The following is a 21,272-nucleotide window of genomic DNA, read 5'->3' on the forward strand; positions in this document are numbered from 1 at the left end:
GTTGGAAGTCTCCCTGTATTTAAGGCTGTAAAGTTGGCTCAACAGAGAGGATCAGAATACAGCATTTTGCAAGCAGAGCTGCGTGAAACCAGTGATTTCCATGGGCAGGTTGGTGCCTGTGGGATGCTCAGCCCTGTGCCTCGCTGCTCTCCCTTTGGCTGGAGCCTCAAACCGAGCTGAGGTCCTTCCCCCCGCTCTGTAGGTCGCAGTCGCTGTATACGGAGGTGCTGTCCTGACCCTCTGCTTCAGACCTCTTCTGCCACCCCCGTGGGTGATGTATGTGTATATGTATGTGATGTATATACTCTTGCGTACGGTTCCCACCCAGAAAGACCTGAGGCACGGTGTGGGCACCGTCCCTGCTGCGGTGCTGTCTCACCTGGCCCAGCAAGCTGTAGTCCAGATCCGTTCTCAGCTCCACTCCTCCGCTGTTGCTCAGAGAGGGCAGCCAGTGCTGGATCATCACCCGCCGTGCCTCTTTACTTGGGAGGTCAACCAAAATCCTCTTCTCCAGCCGCCGCAGCATGGCGGAATCCAACTCCCTGCAAGCAAAGGAGGAGAGGAATCGTCTCAGTGCGTCTTGTTGCAAGAGACGGCAAGCTCCTCGCTGCGGGGACTGACATTTTTCAACCCCAGCTGTAACTCTGCCAACCTAATTTGGGGGGAAAAAGGAAAAAAAAAAAAAAAAAAAAAAGATTAATTATCCAGGGTATTCCTGTTCAGTATGTTAGCGATACGCTGGCTTGTGACAATGAGGCGTAGCAGTAACAATCAGAAGATGTAGTTATCTTCCCTGGCTCTGATGCTCATCTACAGCATGTCTCGTCAGCAATAACCTCTCCCTTTCTCCCTTGGCTATGAAGGAGACACTACAAATTGTCTGTCTGGGGCCCTGTCAGGACTAATTAATTGCTACTTTGTAAGGGATGCTTTGTAGGTATAAAATACAGACTGAAGGTCTTGGATGCGAGGGCCGTGTTTATGGCAGAACGAGACGTCGATCTGAGACTGCTCCTGCAATACAAATTATAAATAAAACAGCCACAAAGGAAAGAATCCAAACAAAAAGGATCATGTGAAGGATGGACAGGCTGGATAAACACACCCATGAGCCAAAACCCATGATGCTGTCAAGATCAACACTGATAAAGGTGTTTTGCCTAAAAAAAAAAGGCACAATACAAAAGATTAGGACTACTCTTCATTTGTACTTGTTTGTGATGCACAAGGGAAGCTTGAAACAAAAGTGAATGTTTCTTTCTGTTCCGTTCTCAACGCGTTTCATCACCATCTAGAAATCGTCCTTCTTGCCAGTGCCACTGATTCTGTCAAGTGCCAGGAGTCCTGGTACGCCCAGCACGCCAGCTCCTCTCAGACACGCATCCAAACAGTTCATTTGAATCCAGGTTTTTTGGGTTTTTTTTTCCCCAAGTGCTTTCCAGTTGTTTGCATCTAACGGTCACGCAACCAAACAACCGAATACAAATTCCTGCTCCAGTTCATCCCTTGTCACTTGTGTAATGGGAATGGTCTACAAGTACCCCAGCCATCCATACAATTTTCAAGAAGAAATGGCTGCTACAAAATATTTACTCCTAAGTCTCCAGCGCCTTCCAGGAGCTGCTCTGAGCTATTATACCAGTCTTCCTCTACCAGCCCCATTCAGTCACAGGCTTGTTATTTCAGTTTAAAATATAATCCAGTCCTCATACCTTCTGGGAAACTCTCATCAAGGAGAATCTCACTTCAGTGTGTCTCGTGCAGACAGAAAAACAGGAGCCCTAAGCGCCGTTCCATCCTCGTCGGCAGAGTGGAAGGAGCCAGCTGTTGGAGGACTGCGCCTGCCATCTGGGACCACAGATACACTTAAATAAACCTGCCCCTACCTTTCCTCATTCCCTGGGTGAAATCTTTTTGTCAACAAAGCCAACGTTCAAGCAATGCTTCTTGTACGAAACTCCTCTTTAATTTACAGGGAGCTCCAAGCCAGCTCAAGATGGATCTGTAGCACACCAAGAGAGCTTATTTCGGTCACCTTTGGTGACTTGTCCTTATTTTTTAATAGCAAATGTCTTTTACTGGCATAGCACATGATAAAGAACACCAAAAATGGGCTCCCAAATCCCCATACAGGTGCCTGGTGAGGTTTTCCACAGACAGAAGCACCTCTCTCCCCAGGAAGGACCTCTTGGTTTGGGAGAGCTTATTCCACATGCACTGCGCCAAGGGCAATGAAAGCAAAGATTAGAAAACCAAATCAACAGGAACTCAGAGGACAACAGCAATTCACTCGGATCCATCCCAGTACTTCTAATCAAGGCCTCAGAAGTAAATACCAGGGTTTGCTAATGGGTGGCTGTTGGTATATTGATACTATTATTGATATTTTTAGGCTGTTTAAGATGCCATCCAACATTCAGTGCAACGCCTCTCGCACAGGGTCCTACCCAGACCAGACAAAGAACCATTTGAGTCCCCGCTCTATTTTTCAGGTCAACTTCTCCTCAAAATTGTTTTGCTTGGCTGTTTAATAATTGCTGTTTAATAATTACTACCAACCCCTTGGCTGTTATTTACCCATATTTCCATCTTCTGCAAAACCAGGGCAAAAGTTCTTAGGGTTTTAGAGGCGCCCATGCAGGTGCTCTAAACTGCCCTTGCAGGCAAAAGACAACCACAGCCAGAGTCTCTGCCAATACCCTACAAATCCCCTAAACGATGACATTTTCCATCACTCCTCATGCTTCAGAGCACTCCTGGGGTGTCCCTCAAGTTTCATGAGCTCCCTAGCCGTGTTCTGTAAATAAGTCCCCTGATGCACAGAGCTTGCTCTATTTATCCAGAAAAGTTACAGTTGGTTTGTTGGCTAAAGAGGAAAAGAAAGGCATAATGTATTTGTTATCATCTAAAGTGTTTAGGTTGTTTGCAAAATTGTTTTGCCAGTGATCAAATGCAAGGTTAAGTGACATTAACCAGAACAGCAGAGTAAGCACTGAGCCAACCAAAATACTCTCTGAAATAATAGCCAATAAAAATATTAAGAAATGCTCATGAGAAGATACACAAAGCTGTACAGGACCTATAAAAGAGGGTGACTTTTCGGACCTCCTCCAGGTTGACATCCCAAGGCATCACACCACGTTATCGCTCCCAAATTTCATGAAGATAAACAAGACACCTATTTTCCTTTCCAGAAGGAAGAAGGGTAACAAATGTGTTTTAGGCAGAAACTAGGAGACCTCAACAACTCCAGAGGTGAACCCAGGAACAGCAATGAGGGCTGACTGGTCCATAATTAATCCCTGCCTAGCACGATCGTCACTGTGGTGCTCTGGAGGAAAAGGCACCAAGAACGAGCGAGCTGCTCATCCTTCCCACCTCCCGTCCTCCTGTGCAGAGGGCCTGGGCAGAGCCCTCACAAGCTGAGGGCTTGTTCTCACTCCATGTTTTCTCCTGCTCCTCTTAGGGCTTCCCCACACCATCCCTCTCCACTCTCCTGAATCTTCTATGATTCACCCATCCCGAGGGTGGGGAGGGAGAAGAAAGCAGCGCTGCAATGAAAGTCGAATTAAATGCACTAATACATTAGGAAACATTCACTACGTGGTTAAGGATCACTTTATTTCTTCACTAATGAGGCCTTTATTTTATTTAATTATGTTGAACCATTTCAACAAGTAATTTGTCAATAGAAAGTGCCTTGCTGATGAGTAGCAGGAAGCGAGGCTGGGCAGCAAGCACTGGCTGAAGAGGAAGATCAATAGCTGCAGTGCAGCTTAGGACAGTGTAAAGAGCTTTGTTTAGGCTTCTTTTCATACATTTAAAAGCAGCTTGGTACTATTTTTTTTCATGATCAATAAATACCCAAGTGAAACAAATCTCTTGAAATCCAGCTTAATACCAAATGTTTGCAAGAACAGGGGGCTGTGCTGTGAAGCCACAACCTCGGGCTGTAGTACTAGGTATCTCGAAGTCTGGGGTCTTACAGTAGGACTGAATGTTGACTAATACACATAAAAATAATCTGTAAACATGCAGTTGAGATCTTAAAGGGGGTTCAAACCCCACCAACTTCTTTGGAAGCGGACACTCCCAAATTCCTCAGGGCTGTGAGTCTCAGTGGCGATGTAAGATGCTCATGGCTTTCACTAGCCTTCCATCCCCCTAAACCATCTTTCTAAGCCTATGCTCAGCCACATCTTAAAGCCTATTCTCTGTGGTAGGCACATTTCTGCCAGCCAACCCAGTCATTATGCTCACAGGTTTGATTTATGTAAGAGAGGATGAAATCCAACCTGCCCATGAGCAATGTTGAGAAAGTCCAAAAGGAAAATTTAAGCTCTCAGGTATAAAACTTTTGAAAGTGGGAGCTGGCTTCTCACAACGGCTCAGCTGCCACCCTCGTACCAACACAGATTGCCAGCTTTCTGTGGGAGCAGTTCCCCTAAAATAGAAATCTTGTCATTTTGGATCTACCTTAAAAAACCAAGCTGTGTCATTTTTGATGTTTCATAGAAGCAATTTTGCAGAAATTAGCACTTCAGAATGGCAAAATGATCCAAACCCAAATGTGTAAACCACTCAAAACTGGATTCTGTGATTTTTGCATGACTTTCTGGAAAGAGTTTATCGGTGGTAACAAGACAGATGCAGGCATCTCTTTCTGCAGCAGCAGAGAGAGGTCAGCCTCACACTTACATTAATGCATCTCCAAGATCCCTAGATCCAGCACCAGCCACACGGTGACCTTCAGACCAGCTGCTGTCCCTGAACTCTTCCTCAGTGAGTTTCAGATACCCCATTTTTCCTTTCAAACCAGCGTGCAAGAGCAGAAAGACCTGGATCATCTAAAGACATCTGATCCCTTTCAATTCTGCCACGCTGCAGCATTACACGTGAAGCTCAGCTACTCACGGGATAATTTAGGAGACCATGGAAAAGTGCAATGCACTGCTCAGAGTTTCTCTTTCCAAAAGGGTAACAACGCTACAACAACATAAACATTTATAGTGTATTACTAACGAACCATAAAGAGACAAATGGTTGCCCAGAGAGGTAGTGGAGGCCCCATCCCTGGAAGCATTCAAGGCCAGGTTGGATGGGGCTCTGAGCAACCTGATCTAGGTAGCAGTGTCCCTGCTCACTACAGGGGGGTTGGGCTAGATGACCACTAGTGGTCCCTTCCAACCCTAAACATTCTATGATTCTATGATTCTATGATTATTAATGTATTAATTCTCTTCCAAACTTAACTATTCATACACAGAGTAGCTATTACTTTTCAGCATTTTCTTACACAACTGGAACGTAATTAAATAAAATTCAGTTCAGTTCCTTTCATGTAGATACTGTAACACAAAATGGGGTGGGTTTTGTAGTGATTTAAATTCCAGTAGAGTAAGTTTGTCCGAGGCATAAATCCCCCAAACCAAGTGGGGCTATAAAGCCAGCGATGGCTTTGTACTCACGCTGTTGGGCCACAGTAGGAACCAGCGGTACTGAATTTGTACATCTAATTTCTACATTAATTTGAGGTGCCCATGCAGCCATTCTCCTGGTTAAAGAGCCTGAAAGCCCTGGGCAGGTCATGGAGAGAGGCAGATGAAAGCCTCTGAGTATGTTGCCACTTTGGCACTTGAATTTCAGCAGGTAAGATGCCTGCCTGGTGGTTCTCAGAAGCATCCTTCCTCGAGTGCATGGGAAACATAAGGCTTTGCGTTAGGAAAGAAAATGTAAAGGGAAAGACAGGCTTGTAGAAGGAGGTGGACTGGAACTCCAGCCTTTACATTAGAGAAGAATGGAGTTATTCTCAAGTGACTCCGTCTTAGGTATTTATTTTAATTTATCTAATTTTAATGAGGGATACTGAAGGGTAACACACTGCCTGTTTTTATGCAGCAACTTGTGCCTCTACGCCTAACTTGGGTGACCACTCCTCTGAGGCTTTCTTACATTCAGAAGAAAGGAATACTTTTAATTACTCTCACGGTACCTAGCTTAAGACCCTGCTTTGTTTTACAGCATCACAGAATGGCTGAGGTTGGAAGGCATCTCTTGGAGATCATTTAGTTCAATCCCCTGCTCAAATCAGGGTCAGCCAGAGCAGGTTGCTCAGGGCTGCATTCAACCAGGTTTTGAGCACCTCCAAGGATGGAGACTCCGCAACCTCCATGAGCAACCTGCGCCAGTGTTTGATCACCTGCACTTGAGCTTTCATAAGATTCCTGTGGGCTCATTCCTCCAGCCTGTCGAGGTCTCTCTGAATGGCAGCACAACTCTCTGGTCTATCCACTACTCCTCCCAGTTTCGTATCATCTGCAAACTTGCTGAAGGTGCACTCTGTTCCATTGTCCAAGTCATTGACGAAGATGTTAAACAGCGCTGACCCCTGCGGGTCTCTCAAGTGCTCTGAATTGCTGCATCTGTTGGTTTGCTGTTGACTGGCTCATAGCAGGGGGAACTCGCCTTCTACGTTAGGTGCCAAAATTATGTGCTGTGAACACTGCCCACAAGGTTCATGAAGGGTGACAGACTGGGATAAAGCTTCCCTTTGTTCATCACGCAGGAAATTCTGTATGGCAGAGCCGTGGAGACTTAGGGACCCACATCATTCTGCATCTCTGAAGGACTTGAGCTCCTCAGCACCAACATGTTAGTTGGTTCCAAGCTTACCGGCCACATGGGACTGCTTGAAAATATTGACCTTTGAGCCTCAGTTCTGAGGCACCAACATCACTTCTGTTGTTTCACTCTCTTTGCCTGTTCTCTTGGCCTTTCAGCCAGGCCTGCCAAAAATGGGGTCAGCTGAGGAAAGGAATAAAACATTACCACAAACTTTGTGAGTGTATGTTTGGTGGTGTGTCATAACCGAGAAGTACTTTCATACGTGATGCAAAATAAAATACACACTGGGAGTTGATACTTTTTTATAATTACTCAAAAGCTGTGGGTATACAGACATTCAGACTTGGACATTCCCTACAGTTGGTCAGCAACAGCCTGCTGATCACTGCCCAGAGCCCTCCAGTCACACAGGGAGGCTTTTCCAACAGGTCTCCCTATGGCAACCTCACGAGAATCAGCCAAAAAGTCACTAATCACGAAAAACAACACAGGAATGAAGCCTGTGGTTTTGTGGGTGCAGAGCTCTCACTTACTCCCACTGGGTCCTCCTGGGTGACCATCACATCAATGAACAGTGTGCCTTCCAGTCAAATTTCCAGTATTGCTCCTCGAAATGCTGCTGAGGCGCTGCTCACACAAGGTCGTTCCTGGGAACACCTGCCATTGGGCTCCACCAAACGTTTCCCAGACTGTGGTTTGAAGTTCCCTGGAAACCAGACTACTGTCTTCTCCTTTTCAGAGTCCTAGCTTGACCACATCTACATGTGAGAGGTGAATAGGCCCACTTAGGCCTGCACACCTTTAGGGACACAGATATTAAGAAAGACCTCAGTGCTCTGATGATCAGCAAACTGCAAAACGTTAGCCATTCTGTCTGCCCCAGGCAGACACCTTGTATTTCTCTGCTTCATGTCCGCTTCAGGGAGAAGAGGAAGCATGGAAAAAAAAACGCTTCTTATGCCTAACTCATCATTTTGGCAGACATCTGCCTCCAAGACTGTCCCTCACCAAACAGTTTCCACAGTTTACTTTGCTGAGGTTCCCCTTGCTGCTTCCAATGCCCAGGTTTCTCTGTTGGGAAAAGATGTTCTTCCACTGAAGATCTCATGGATTGGTAGCACAGGGACAGGGGGAGTCTCGGGGCAGGCAGAAATCCAAAGACTAGTTCCAGACCGATGAAAAGTAACTTCAAAAACAAGCCCATCATCCATGTGCTCCAATTCCCCGTAGAGGTGTTGGCTCCTACTCTGGGAAATGGTTAGTGAACTATGAAACAGACTGTTAAAAATAGCTGTGCTTAACCAACAGCCGTTGTTTTCCCCACGCACCATTTGCAACCATTTGATAATGTTTTGTGTGAAAGGAAAAGATACACTACACTAGTTCAGATGAATGATCAAGCCATATCAATACGCTGGCTCTGACAGGGGCCGTGGGAGATGCTGTTCAAGGCGAGCACAAGAGCTGGCCATTTTCTGCTCTCTGTTGGACTGCCCGGAGCATCCACAGCTGTTACACTGCAAACGTTACCCCCCCCTACCTCATCCGCTCCTCTCCGTCGTGTCCTCAATATATGTCCTGCCCATTTTGAGAACCAGCATGATAAAGTGCCCTAGTTCCAATCTTAAACAGTTTATTTTTCTATTCTAAGTTATTTAAAGAAACTGAAGAATTTTGTCCCTCAACTTTTAAAAGTCACATTTGATACCAGTAAAATCCAACATTGCTATTTATGGAGTATCCTTCTAAGCACTAGATGTTTTAAGCACCTTACAGTTCCAGGCTGAAACCCTTCCTAGCTTAAAGATAGTAAATAACTTTCCTATAAAGTCAAATACTCCATTTTAAATATTAGCAGCTGGTAGCACCAGCATATGTTGACTTTATTATGGATTATTCTCATGTGGCACAAATAGCAAGAATTGTAGAGTTTAAAAGTAAAAGCTCCAAATTAATCTTTAAATGCTTTAACCAAATATCAAGGCTTTTTTCTGCAAAAGTCTAAATAAAATCTTTATCTGTGCTTAGAAGCTCATGCAAATGTATTCAAAATGTACTCTCTGGATCTCTTACCATGGCAGATTGGAAGCTGCTAAAACAAATACAAGATCATCAGATCGGGCCAAGCCATCCATCTGCACCAGTAATTCTGTTTTCATCCGCCGACTTCCTTCATGTTCACCACTACCAAGATTCAGAGAAACATTATTTGCTCAGTGCATTAAAGTAATCATCTTTATTTATACAGTGTCATTCACAGCAACTGAGCCCTTGTCACAGTTTTGCCCCAGTTCAAAGCATGATTAAGCTCCATTAGCTAACATCTAAGCATTAAAATCAAGCTTTCTAATGATTACTTAAATGGACTCTTTTCAGTGCATTAAAGTGAGGAGAATTCACTATTACTGAATCCAAAGAAAATATTTTTTTTTTTTTTTTTCAAATTAATCTCCACGCAACATTGATGTTTACTGGAAAACAGCTACAGCTTTGATTGATTGATCTATACAAGAGAATTTTTATAATATGGCAATTGCCATTAAATAACTAACGCACCTACCTATTCAGGGCAACTACTGGCATTTTTCTGTGAGTGAATGTTAAGTGGCGACTTGAAGATACACCTACTACCGAACCCAGTAGTTTGCAAAATGTTCCATCAAAAGCAAGCAGAAAAATATGCCGTATTGAAATGAATTTCAAAATGGGGCAGAGACCACACAGAAAGGATCCTTCCTCAAAAAGAGAAGGGGAACTTAAGCAAAGTGCTAAGAATTCTGGCCCTGACCCAGGTAACCAATTTTGCAGGAAACCGATCTGAACTCTTGGTCCCAGATGTGGAGTTCTTGGAAACTGGATCAAACCCAGAGAAAACATCAGGGCCTTAGATGGTAAAAGTTACAATTCAGGTTTAATGGCTTATTTCTGCAGAGGCATCCACACATCGCTGCCAAGTCAGTATTTAATAAGGATATGTAAAAATAACTACATAATCTTAGATAAAAATCCTTATTCAAATATATAATCCAGTGATGTTAATGAGGGTTTCTAGAAGTATATAAGAAAGCAAAATTTGGCCCATAATGTAGAGCTACTAACTGAAAATTATTACAGGTTATATCTTTACAATATAGCATATTCTATTTATAAATCTTTGTGAGCATACAATTTACAGTACATAAAATCCACTGTAATGGGCTCCTAATGGTTATAACAATATTTTTATATTTCTCCTACTTCTTCCCCATCCCTAACTTTTTCAATCTGTTTTTAACTATAAACTGTCTGCACCATGGATGACAATAATAACATCCTCCCATTCCTGCATCTGGAAGTCCTGACAATGCCACCAAAATTTGTCCCATTAACAAAAATGCCATTCCACATGCACGCTCTATCTTACCCTGTTATGCCTAAGCCTGTCCAAACTGTCACAAAACCAGCTGGTTCTTACTCACCTTTTACAAGTAATCTGTTGCTCCTCCCCACCCCCATCTTCATTTCCACTTCAAATCCCTTATTTTGAAGTACAGCACCCCTAGTTACACAGTCTCACAACTCCCTTCTCTACTGATCTCATCTACCGTGAATGAAACAACCACTACACCTCGCTCTTTAAATCCCCACAGCGTATGCAATGCTTCCATGGAGCAATACTTTTTGGAGCTGGTAGGCATTCTGACAAGAACACACTGCGGGGCTCCTAAAGTTGCCAACAGAACAAAAGAAAAAGTGCTTATTAAAAAGTCAAGAACATGACCATTATCACTCGAAGTAATTATAATATCAACAAAATCACAGAATCACAGAATCGTCTAGGTTGGAAAAGACCTTTAAGATCATCGAGTCCAACCTTTAACCTAACCCTGCCATCCCACCCCCAAACCCTGGCCCTCAGCACCTCATCTATCCTTCTTTTAAATCCCCCCGGGGGTGGGGACTTGCCCCCTTCCCTGGGCAGCCCCTTCCAGAGCCTGACAGCCCTTTGGGAAAGAAATTTTTTCTAATGTCCAACCTAAACCTGCTAAAAGACAAGTCTTTCAGGGGCCCAATCATGCTCTTGATGAATTTTATAGAGTAGCCTCAGGCTTTAGTTTAGCTAAGGCTTGGTTCTAGCAGGTACACTCTATGATGAAGCATTGGTCAGCCCCTGAACACACACACGTTATTGAAAAGATGCAGTAAAAGGGGGACAAAGCCATAGGAAGTGCTCTCATCGGTTACCCAGAAGCAGTGCCTCTTTGACTCATAACTGACTCCAGCTCATCCAAGAAAATTGTGGAAGGAGCATGGTACCGGGCAAGCTCAAATAACACCTGTTTAGAGAGAAGAGTAAATGTGAAAGAAAAGGTAAACTAACACAAAAAGGCATTAAGGGTCACTGACACAGAAGACAAGTCACAGTAGCCACATGCCAAACTTCTAGGACAAAAAGGGCTATCTGCTGGGAAAAAGCTCTGGGTGGGCTGAAAGTCCCTGAATCCTCTCAAATTCTGAAAGGTTTGTAAAGGAGATAGAAAGAACACAGGCTTGTAATCCTGTCTTTATATGTAAATCTTTCTGGCTAAATCCTATCAGAGTACCCCGAGAATAATGGGATAGAAGAAAATGATCCATCAAAGGATTCTGGGAACTCCTAAATTGTTATCAGAGATTAAACATCCATCTTTCATTGTTGGCTCCATTTGTAGTTTTTTAAATAAGGGTTTGAGAAAAAAAAAATTAAAAATCAGCTGAACCATAATGAAAGAAAATGGACTGATTCTCGTGATAAGAAACAAGCAGTTCTTTTGTTTTTCCTGGTGAAAACAAACATAAACTGCTTGAACAATCAAGATTAAAAAATGGAATATTAAGCTGACACACAAAATCTGGATCTTCCCTTTTGAGAAAGAAGTTTCACATGTTTTCCTGTAAACATGGAGAGGCTTATATTAGCAGTAAAAACATATTGCCAGTTCTTCTTCAGTCAAGTGTTCTTTGAGTTTTTAAATAAATATCACTGACAATATGTATTAATCCAGCACTTTGTAATCTGAACATTTAAACCCCCCAAATTTTTAAAATATGTATTATTTTCTTCGGATCTGAAGCACAGGGATTAAACTACTTGCCCAGAGTCACAGGTAGTCCATGACCAACATTGTAATTAGTGCTGTGTAAGGAGACAAAAGTTTGCAATTAAGTAGAATATTGGATTATACTCTTGCCATATAAGTGGCTTTTCCAAGATGGTTGAAACAAAAACTGGATGCTATATCGGTTCTGCTTATACATCCACTATCACCGCTCTCGTGCAAAAGGTGCTGACAGTTTGCAGTCTACAATTTTACTACAAATCTAAAATATAAAATCACACCAACACAGCTGAGAAGTGGATGAGCGGACATTCCTCCAAATGAGCACAAACCCCACATACACTTCACAAAACTTCAGAAAACTCCTACACCAGCCTCATGTGATTTGAGGATATAAATTCACACGATACTTTTCTTAGAGCTGTCCCAATCTGCAATCTTATTGCATTTCTGGATTCTGCCAAAAACTCAACTAAGGGTGAAATGCCACCAATTCAATATCATTGCAAATGCTGCAGCATGTTCACAAAAACCCTTCTGGATATTGGTGTCAGAACCCAGGCTGTCCCATTCCTACTCTTGCCAGAAGGGAAAAACTGGGAAGCTGCTGAGACAGATGTCAAGAGGATCAATAACACAGGAGGTGAATGTCAGAAGAAAACTGTGCCATTTTAAAGGACAAAGGAGACATGAAGAATAATTATGTTGCAGATATTGCCTACATTTCAAGAAAGATTAACAGTGCTCGTAATGCCATTTGCTGAGCACAGTCTGTCACAATTACTCATTTTCAAGAGCTCTGTATCTTAGCCTAAGAGATGAATGTAAAGGAAGGCTAAGAGCTTGTGGATTTCTTACACTGAAATGGTGGAGATTACAGAGGGATTAGGATAGGCATCTTATGGCAAGAGTGTTACACACCTGAATCCCTGAATTTTTTTTGTACCACAGTTGAGCCATGTATCCTACTTCCTAGTCTATATGCAAAAATACATTTACCCATTTACCATCAAACTACCTTCCTTAAAGCATTACCTCTGTGTCTGACTGTAAGATCTTTGTGACCAGGGAATTCTTTGCCAATTCTCGTGCCCTGAAGACTAAGAATAGTAAGGAACTTGGGAATCTAAATAACATTTTGTAGGGAGCCTAGGAGCCCAGCCGTGCAGGAAAGGATGTGAAGTGCTTTGAAGGGGTCACTAAGCAAACAGTATTATAGTTAGAATCTCTGCTTGTCTGTCTCTTATTCAGTGAGCCAAAAATCTTTGCTGCCTTCAGGACATCTGCTTCATCTTACATTACAGAACTAAAATTCCACAGCAAGAATCCATTATGCAGCTTCTACAGAAGTGACGTTATTCCCATTTTAAGAACTAGGTATGAACAGTGTCACATGGTTTGTCCAAGACAGGAAAGATTATGAGTATCAGATGAATCCTCACTTTCCAGTTCTGTGTTAAATTCCAGTTCTTTAAGTGGGAACCTGATGTTTGTTAAAGTATAACGAACAAGGTGATAATTCTTACCCGGACAAGTTTTTCTGAATCACCCCTCCATTTGCTGACAATGGTGGATGCTGATATGTTGAAAAAGGTTGTATTGCATTCTGTGGCAACAGCCTTGGCAAGCAAAGTTTTTCCAGTACCTACAAACAACAGTGCTGAAGAAATGCACTCTCCAAAGAAATACAGTGCAAATGCTTGAATAATTCCCCTCATCCCACTATCACTCAGATAAAAACACTAAAAATAGAAAAAGTCATAGAATCACAGAATGGTTTGGGTGGGAAGGGATCTTTGAAGGCCATCTAGGCCAACCCCCCTGCAATGAGCAGGGACATCTTCAACCCCATCAGGTTGCTCAGAGCCCCATCCAACCTGACCTGGAATGTTCCCAGGGATGGGGCATCCACCACCTCTCTGGGCAACCTGTCCCAGTGTCCCACCACCCTCACTGTAAACAATTTCTTCCTTCTATCCAGTCTGAATCTCCCCTCTTTTAGTTTAAAACCATCACCCCTTGTCCTATTCCTACAGGCTGTACTAGAAAGTCTGTCCCCATCTTTCTTCTAAGCCCCCTTTAGGTACAAAAAGGCTGCAGTCAGGTCTGCCCGGATCCTTCTCTTATTCAGGCTGAGCAACCCCAACTCTCTCAGCCTGTTCTCCTCAGAGAGGTATTCCAGCCCTTGGATCATTTTTGTAGCCCTTCCAGGACTGTCAGGAGAAACTCAGTTAATACAGCACTGCAGATGCGTTCCCCAAATTCTGAAGCGCTACATGCTACAGGTGACTACAGGTCAAGATGCCTTCTGTGGCAAGTACATCTAAACATTCACAGGAACAAATGGAGTTTACTGCAGCGACAGCCTTTGCAACCTGACTCAGGTGGCACTTGTGCCCTCTGTCCCCTCCCAGCCACACTCACGGCAGTCCTGCTTATGTCAAGGTGGAGCAGAGGGAGCAGTGAAGCTGTGCAGACATGGAAAACACCCAGCTAGCATAGCAGAGGGCAAAGCTTCCACCCCATTTCCAAAACAAGCCCCAAATGCAGAAGAAAGGAAGGACATTTTCCTTAAGAAGGTGAGTCCATGCCAGATTTATTCACATTTTGCAAGATCAGGTCAAGCCAAAATTGATTTATATGGCCCAAGCTGAGCAAAACCAGAAATATGAGTTCTTACTCCGCTGAATGGTTAGTATAAGTCCTGGTCTTTGGAAGATTCAGGTGTAGAAATAGTCAAGGGTTTTGAGAAAGGCAAATGAACAGGTTTGAGTGTGAGAGACAGATGTAATCATCCACCATTGTCTCCTTTTATTGCACATTACAGCTCTGGAGCCCTCAGCACAAGAAGGACATGGAACTGTTGGAACGGGTCCAGAGGAGGGCTACAAAAATGATCCGAGGGCTGGAGCATCTCTCCTATGAGGACAGGCTGAGAGAGTTGGGCTTGTTCAGTCTGGAGAAAAGGAGGCTACGGGGAGACCTGATTGCGGCCTTCCAGTACCTAAAGGGAGCCTATAGGAAAGATGGGGAACGTCTTTTTAGTAGGGCCAGCTGTGTTAGGACAAGGGGAAATGGTTTTAAACTAGAACAGGGTAGGTTCAGGCTAGAGGTAAGGAAGAAATTTTTTACAATGAGGGTGGTGAAACACTGGAACAGGTTGCCCAGAGAGGTAGTGGAGGCCCCATCCCTGGGAACATTCAAGGCCAGGTTGGATGGGGCTCTGAGCAACCTGATCTAGTTAGCGGTGTCCCTGCTCACTGCAGGGGGGTTGGACTAGATGACCACTAGTGGTCCCTTCCAACCCTAAACATTCTATGATTCTATGATTCTAACATGTTCTTTATTAACACAGAGCATCCATCATTTACCCACGGGACAAAACCAGAAGTTGTGATAAACAAACGAATATGGCATACAGCTCTACATACCTGGTGGCCCATAGAGCAATAATCCTTTCCAAGGAGACAGAATGCCTGTAAACAGCTGGGGGTACTGCGGAAACCGAAAAGTAATTCAGGGATTAAAAATGTATCGTCTGTAACAAAATGCAAGGGATTCTAACCCCTACCCCCACTGCTCCTAATACATTGAGGAAACCTTAAGAAATTTTAAGAGAGGGGGATAAAACCCCTCCAAAACAATCTATGATCTGAGTACTGAGAAAAATACTGTACTTATCACTTGAAATTTGTTTTAAGTGAATTCCTTAAATGCAGTTGGTTTGATATTATCTTCTATAAGTTGTTTTCCATTTAATTAATACAGGACAAATCCAGTAACTCTTACATTGCCAAAGAATAGGACCCAACACTTATAATTTTAATACTGAAAGGCCGTTTTCCTACAGGAGAATGTGTATGCAATTATCAGATGAAACAGGAACAGGAATAGTTCTAACATGAACTGCCTGTGAAAGCACAGCTATAGTGAGAACTCTAAAACACCACTGTAATGACAAGGAAAATGCTAACGAGCCCAACACTGGCTTTCTCAAAACGATTTATCGCCTTACCCGTATGGGATAAACAACTGCTTCCTTGACTAGTCTTTTAGCTGCATCCAGTCCAATAATATCGTCCCACTTCACGTTTGGATTATGGAGATAAATATCCTGCAACATACATCGCATCCTGTTAGTAAAACTTCTGCACTAGGATAAGGAACTCTGGCAAAGTAAAAGAGTCGACTCGGTTATAAAGTAAGAGTGCTGTTAAGTGATAGAAACCGTATAATTTAACCCTACGTCGTAGGGACCTCCCAAGAGGAAAGCTTACACAGCAATCGTTTCTACAGAACTGCTACATTGTGCCTTGCTTTCCCTCAAGCCCCTAGTTTCCCTAAGAGCATATACACTGCCAAATGTATACGCTGAGCAGATCTGTTTCTCAGATCTGTTTTCTCTTAGTTGGTTTTAGTAACCAGCTAACATACAAAGAACTATCACGATACGAAGGTTCACCAAGTCTAATACTTTGCTGGCAAGCATCGGATGTTTAAAAAAAGCATAAGCAACAGGAGTGACATGTTGGTTCATATTTACATCCACCAAAATGTGCAAAGAAAAGACTTTGATACTTTAAATCACATCTTAGTCTTCTGAGTTCAAACACCCTTTCACATTCATTCTTCAGTGAATTTCTCTTTAACTCTTTTTTGAACATGCTTCTTCTGTGCTAATGAGCTCCACAGTTTAATCATAGAACGTTTTGGGTGGGAAGGGACCCCCAGAGGTCACCCAGCCCAACCCCCCTGCAGGGAGCAGGGACACCTTGAACCACATCAGGTTGCTCACAGCCTCGTCCAACCTGGCCTGGAATGTTCCCAGGGATGGGGCCTCCACCCCCTCTCCGGGCAACCCCTGCCAGGGTTTCACTGCCCTCATGGTAAAGAATTTCTTCCTTCGATCCAGTCTAAACCTACCCTGCTTCAGTTTAAAACCATCACCCTTTGTCCTGTCACAGCTGGCCCTACTAAAACGCTTGTCCCCCCCTTCCCTCTGGGCCCCTTTTAAGCCCTGACCGGCCGCACTCAGCTCTGCCCGCAGCCTTCTCTTCCCCAGGCTGAACCCCCCCAACTCTCCCAGCCTGGCCTCAGAGCAGAGGGGCTCCAGCCCTCGCAGCATTTTAGTAGCCCTCCTCTGGCCCCGCTCCAACAGGTCCATGTCCTTGGACAGGGCTCTCAGCAACCTGATCTGGTTAGCGGTGTCCCTGCTCCTGCAGGGGGGTTGGACTAGATGACCTCTAGGGGTCCCTTCCAACCCAAAACATTCTATGATTCTATGATTCTTGTGCTGAGGGCTCCAGAGCTGGACGCAGGGCTCCAGGTGAGGTCTCCAGGCGAGGTTAATCACGCACAATGTGAAAATACTTTTGTTTGTTTTAAACTGGATGCTCAGTAACTTTATGGCTGCACCCATTACTTACGTTATTACTTATTTTATAAGTAACAGTGAAAAATTACTATTTACTCCCCACTATGCAAGACTTTATATGCTGCGAGAAGCTCTGTAACAGGAGGAAAATTTTCCCTTAAGCATCTATCAAAAGATAGTCGGTAATTAGTCTATGCCCTGAAGCGCTCACTAAATTAATTTTATTTAATTCATCAAACTTTCCAAATTTTCTATGAATCTCTCCATTTGCCTTAGTAATATTTTGTGGCTTTGCGTTCCAGACACTAATTGTTCTGCAGAAAATATCATATCCTCAATACAAAGACTTAGGATAAATTCTGCTCTCCAATAAAACCAGGCAGTCCCCAGAGACTGAAGAAAAATTATGTGCTTTTATCCATGGGGGAAATTGGATTTAATACAATTAGAAAAATTATTTATATAGAGTAGATGACACTTTTCCTTTCTATTAACAGCAAATTAAGATGAATCAGATTTATGATACTAAGTAGAGACTTCTATAACTGTTTCCAAATTAAATTAGGCTGTGTTGTGAAATAGATACCACATGCTATTTATTTTTATTGATTTACACAGTGTTGATTACCATAGCAACTAAGAACATACCAGCACAATTTAAAAACCATACCATAACGAAGGCTAAAGCAACCCTATTGCTTTTTGCTAAAGTATCAGCAAGAATAACACTATTTTAAAGTTTACCACCATAGCTTAAAAAACAGGCAGGAATTTAAATGAATGGGAATGTTCTTATTTTAAGGTTGGAAATTTCTTAGGCTTCAGTTCTACTAAATTGCAAATGCAAAACTTGCAGCCCAAGAATTTGGGCCATACAAAGCTATACAAGTTAGTCAGCAAAAGTCTTCCAGGTTTTTTAAACAGCTGATTTTAAGTATGTGGGAGCAACAGCTGATAGCATTTCTGATAGTTATATCCAGAAAGAGTCACAACACTATCAAATATTCTGATACTATGAAGCCTTTTGGACAAGTGCCTAGTGGGGTTTGGGAGGTGATGCATGCAAAGCATTTATCTGCTTCATAGCCACTGATCCCCAGTAGCCCAGGTCCCATTTGCTAGACTGCACCTGGACTCACAAGTGAAATGAAATGGTGCTGACGATGTTGGGATTCCTTCCAGGTGCCAAACTGCCCATCCTGGAAGAATCCCTGGTCTGCCTTGGGATACGGTGCATTGCTGATGCTGCCTGCGCTGGGATGAGGGAAGAGCACTGCTTGCAGAGCCTACAGTAACAGCATCTCTCAGCCACGCCGAGTGAGAAAAGTCAACAAGTCCAGCTCACTCAGGCAGTGCGAAGCAAGGCACAGGACTCGTATGAAAAAGCACGTGGGATTATCAGTGCCTGTCGAGGTCTTTCCCACCACTTGATCACAGTTAGAGAACACATTAGGTAATAGTTGCTGTTAGCTAATATATTTAAATCTCTCTTTTCAGTGAAGTATTGTGGATTTTCTGTAGCAATAAGAACAAAGGGAAAATCTACGACAGTCTCATGGGTACAGCATGATTAGATTCCTTTAGAAAGGAATGGTCTTATTACTTCCTCCCATTTTATATCAGAAAGAAACACTGTTATATATAAAGAAATGACTTGTTGGGAGTCACATAAGAAAAACAGCTTGCACGTTCAAGAATAAGCACCATCAGTGACAGTAAAAAGAAACAAATGGCATTCGCAGATGACAAAGGTAACCAAGATCTCTGTACAACTGAAATGGAGACCCCATCTTACTTTGCTCACAACGGCTGCAAGTTCTCTCAGCTCACCAGTCATGCCAATAAAAGCACTAAGGGGTTTCAATAATCGTTCCTAAAAAAAGACAAACATATGTTCTTGTCAGACTTGAATTATTTTTAAACAGACAAACTATGAAATAGTTTGAAAAAAGCTGATAGATCATAATAATATCAACTTTTAAAGCTGTGAAAATGTGGATAATAATAAATTTTTGAAGTAAGTCATATTTGCAGTAACTCATCTTTTCATCTGACAGAATCTAATCCTGAATTAACATTAAAATGAGCAGGTCTCTTATTGAACACATAATCCTAAACATGCCCTACACAGATTAAGAGTGAAAAATGTAAACACGGTTCATCACATTGCCACATGCTCTGTTTTGAAAGTCTCTCCAAGTGTAGCAGTTGCCAGATGGAGTGGCACTGAGTAAGTTGGATGAGCTATCCTAGAAGCTTGTGTCAAAGAGTGATTACTGAAAATTTTCTATCTCAACCACCTAAACTCTGTTCTTGTCTCAGATGAGGTGAACGCTAAATAACATACTGAATTAAAAGAAACCAGAATTTCATCCTCAGAAGCTCTGTGGGTTTCTGTAATACTTTTTTTATTGTGAATCATAAGGTATCATTTGTATTTGCTGCCTACTTTCATGTTCAAAGAGTAAACTACTGCCAACAAATTAGACCCGTATCAAGTATGACTGTCCATTCAAGAAGGAAATACACCACTCAGAAATCTAAGCCCTTTTTTATCATTTAGGAGCAAAGACCACATCGTTGCAGTATTTTATTTTGTTCCTGGTTATGTAAAACCGATATTCATATTCATTGGATGGAAATATGAACAGAAACACTTACTGATGGATCTGGATCGCAGTTAAGGCTGTTCCAGGCTATTCCATTTGATGACACTTTGACAGCATCCTGAATTGTCCCATGGAAGTCAATTACTTGGCCCTAAAGGAGAAAATAATGTTGTGATGGGCTTTACCATGATGGTAGCTTTACTGTTAAGACTGCATTGGGCCAAATTTTATTTGTCTTTACAGCGATGAGCTTCCTTACTGCCTGCACAGTCCTAAATATGGCAAAAACTGACCACAGAATTTGTGGTAGCAACGGGAAAAGAATGCACATCTCCTCAATCAGTGCAACAATTTAACTGCAGAGTCTCTTATCATCTTATTCAGGAATTTGAAATTTATCTTCAATTTTAGCTATTAGCACTGGGTTTTAAAAACAGAAATATTTTTCCTTCTTGACAATGTTTGAAACACCATTTAATGCAAGCTGAGCCTCCTCTGCAAAGAATTACCGCCCAAATCATAAAAAATGACCCTTCAGCTAATTATACAGGTACATTTTATATAAAAATAGACACAAAAAATCTCGTATTTGATATTTGTGGAAAACTTTCATATGTTTTTTCTACTTACATATTTCTACCAAAAATCACATACTAGGTTTCCACCAACCTTTCTTGGTTGAGTGCTGTCTCCTCCACTTTTGTTGATTGCTGAGATGTTTAAGCCAAAGTCAGATTGCTCCAGAGTAACTGCACTGTCATTATTCTAAAGAAAAAACAATTTTAAAACAGATGTGTTGCCAGGCATATGAGTTGCAGATATCACTCCATCATAGGTATCATCCCACCTCTTCATACATGCCCAGATGAGCTGCATCATTACATGGAAGTTGCAACAGTAATCCTGTATTTGTCAGAAAAACACCACTGTGCATTTAGACTTCATCTGGTGACAGCAGTGGTGGAAGCCATGGCTCTAGAACTCAGCATTCAAGTCATTTCATGCACAGAGCTTCCATTTTAAATTGCAGAAATCTGCATTTTACATAGCTATGAGAAGAAACGCTTACGAACAGGCAAGTATAAGGCACAGCATGTTGACTCAGAAATGAGGAGCCATTCTAAGATTTTAAGTTACTTTGACATTCGCTTCACAGCAATTATTACTGTAAAATCCAAAAGCTAATGTTTTTTATTAAAGGGTGAGAACTGGTCAGAGATGAGCTCCTCCCTATGCAGGAATATAGACAAGGACTTTAAAAAAAAAAAAAAAAAAAAAAAAAAAAAGAGGTTCTCCTTCACCCAGTTATTCAAAAGTTATAACAGACGCGGTGCTTGCCCACCAGCCTGCTGTTCCTGCTCCCTCCTCTGTAAGGGATGGTAATGAAATAGTGTTCACAGCAATCTTACCAAAATGAGACTGGCAAAACTGAAAATTAACAGAGCCAAATTACTCCCCCAATCTCAAATACCTTATGCACTGTAAAGATGCTTATGACTGACACCAGGCTTTCTACGTGGTTTGTTTGTCTGGCTTTCTGGCACTAAAGGGTGAATCTACTGCTGTTAATGGGAAAACTCTGGTTGC

At 42.5% G+C, this 21,272-nt stretch overlaps 1 protein-coding gene across 4 annotated transcripts in view; it reads right to left on the bottom strand.

The window, feature by feature from the left end:
• The window catches only part of KATNAL2 (katanin catalytic subunit A1 like 2), a 35,819-nt gene that overhangs the window by 3,218 nt on the left and 11,329 nt on the right, over positions 1-21,272 (bottom strand). For all 4 annotated transcript variants that reach the window (XM_009647693.2, XM_035903064.1, XM_009647692.2 and 1 more), the window contains exons 6-14: positions 20,355-20,450; positions 19,738-19,836; positions 18,872-18,949; positions 15,718-15,816; positions 15,134-15,197; positions 13,229-13,347; positions 10,849-10,940; positions 8,698-8,808; positions 380-542 (exon numbers count right to left, since the gene is read on the bottom strand). In XM_009647693.2, coding sequence (XP_009645988.2) covers positions 380-542; positions 8,698-8,808; positions 10,849-10,940; positions 13,229-13,347; positions 15,134-15,197; positions 15,718-15,816; positions 18,872-18,949; positions 19,738-19,836; positions 20,355-20,450 — 921 coding nt within the window. The remainder of the gene's footprint in view (positions 1-379; positions 543-8,697; positions 8,809-10,848; positions 10,941-13,228; positions 13,348-15,133; positions 15,198-15,717; positions 15,817-18,871; positions 18,950-19,737; positions 19,837-20,354; positions 20,451-21,272) is intronic.

Source organism: Egretta garzetta, unplaced genomic scaffold (assembly GCF_000687185.1).
Source record: "Egretta garzetta isolate BGI_Z169 unplaced genomic scaffold, ASM68718v1 scaffold179, whole genome shotgun sequence".
Classification (NCBI taxonomy): Eukaryota; Metazoa; Chordata; class Aves; order Pelecaniformes; family Ardeidae; genus Egretta; species Egretta garzetta.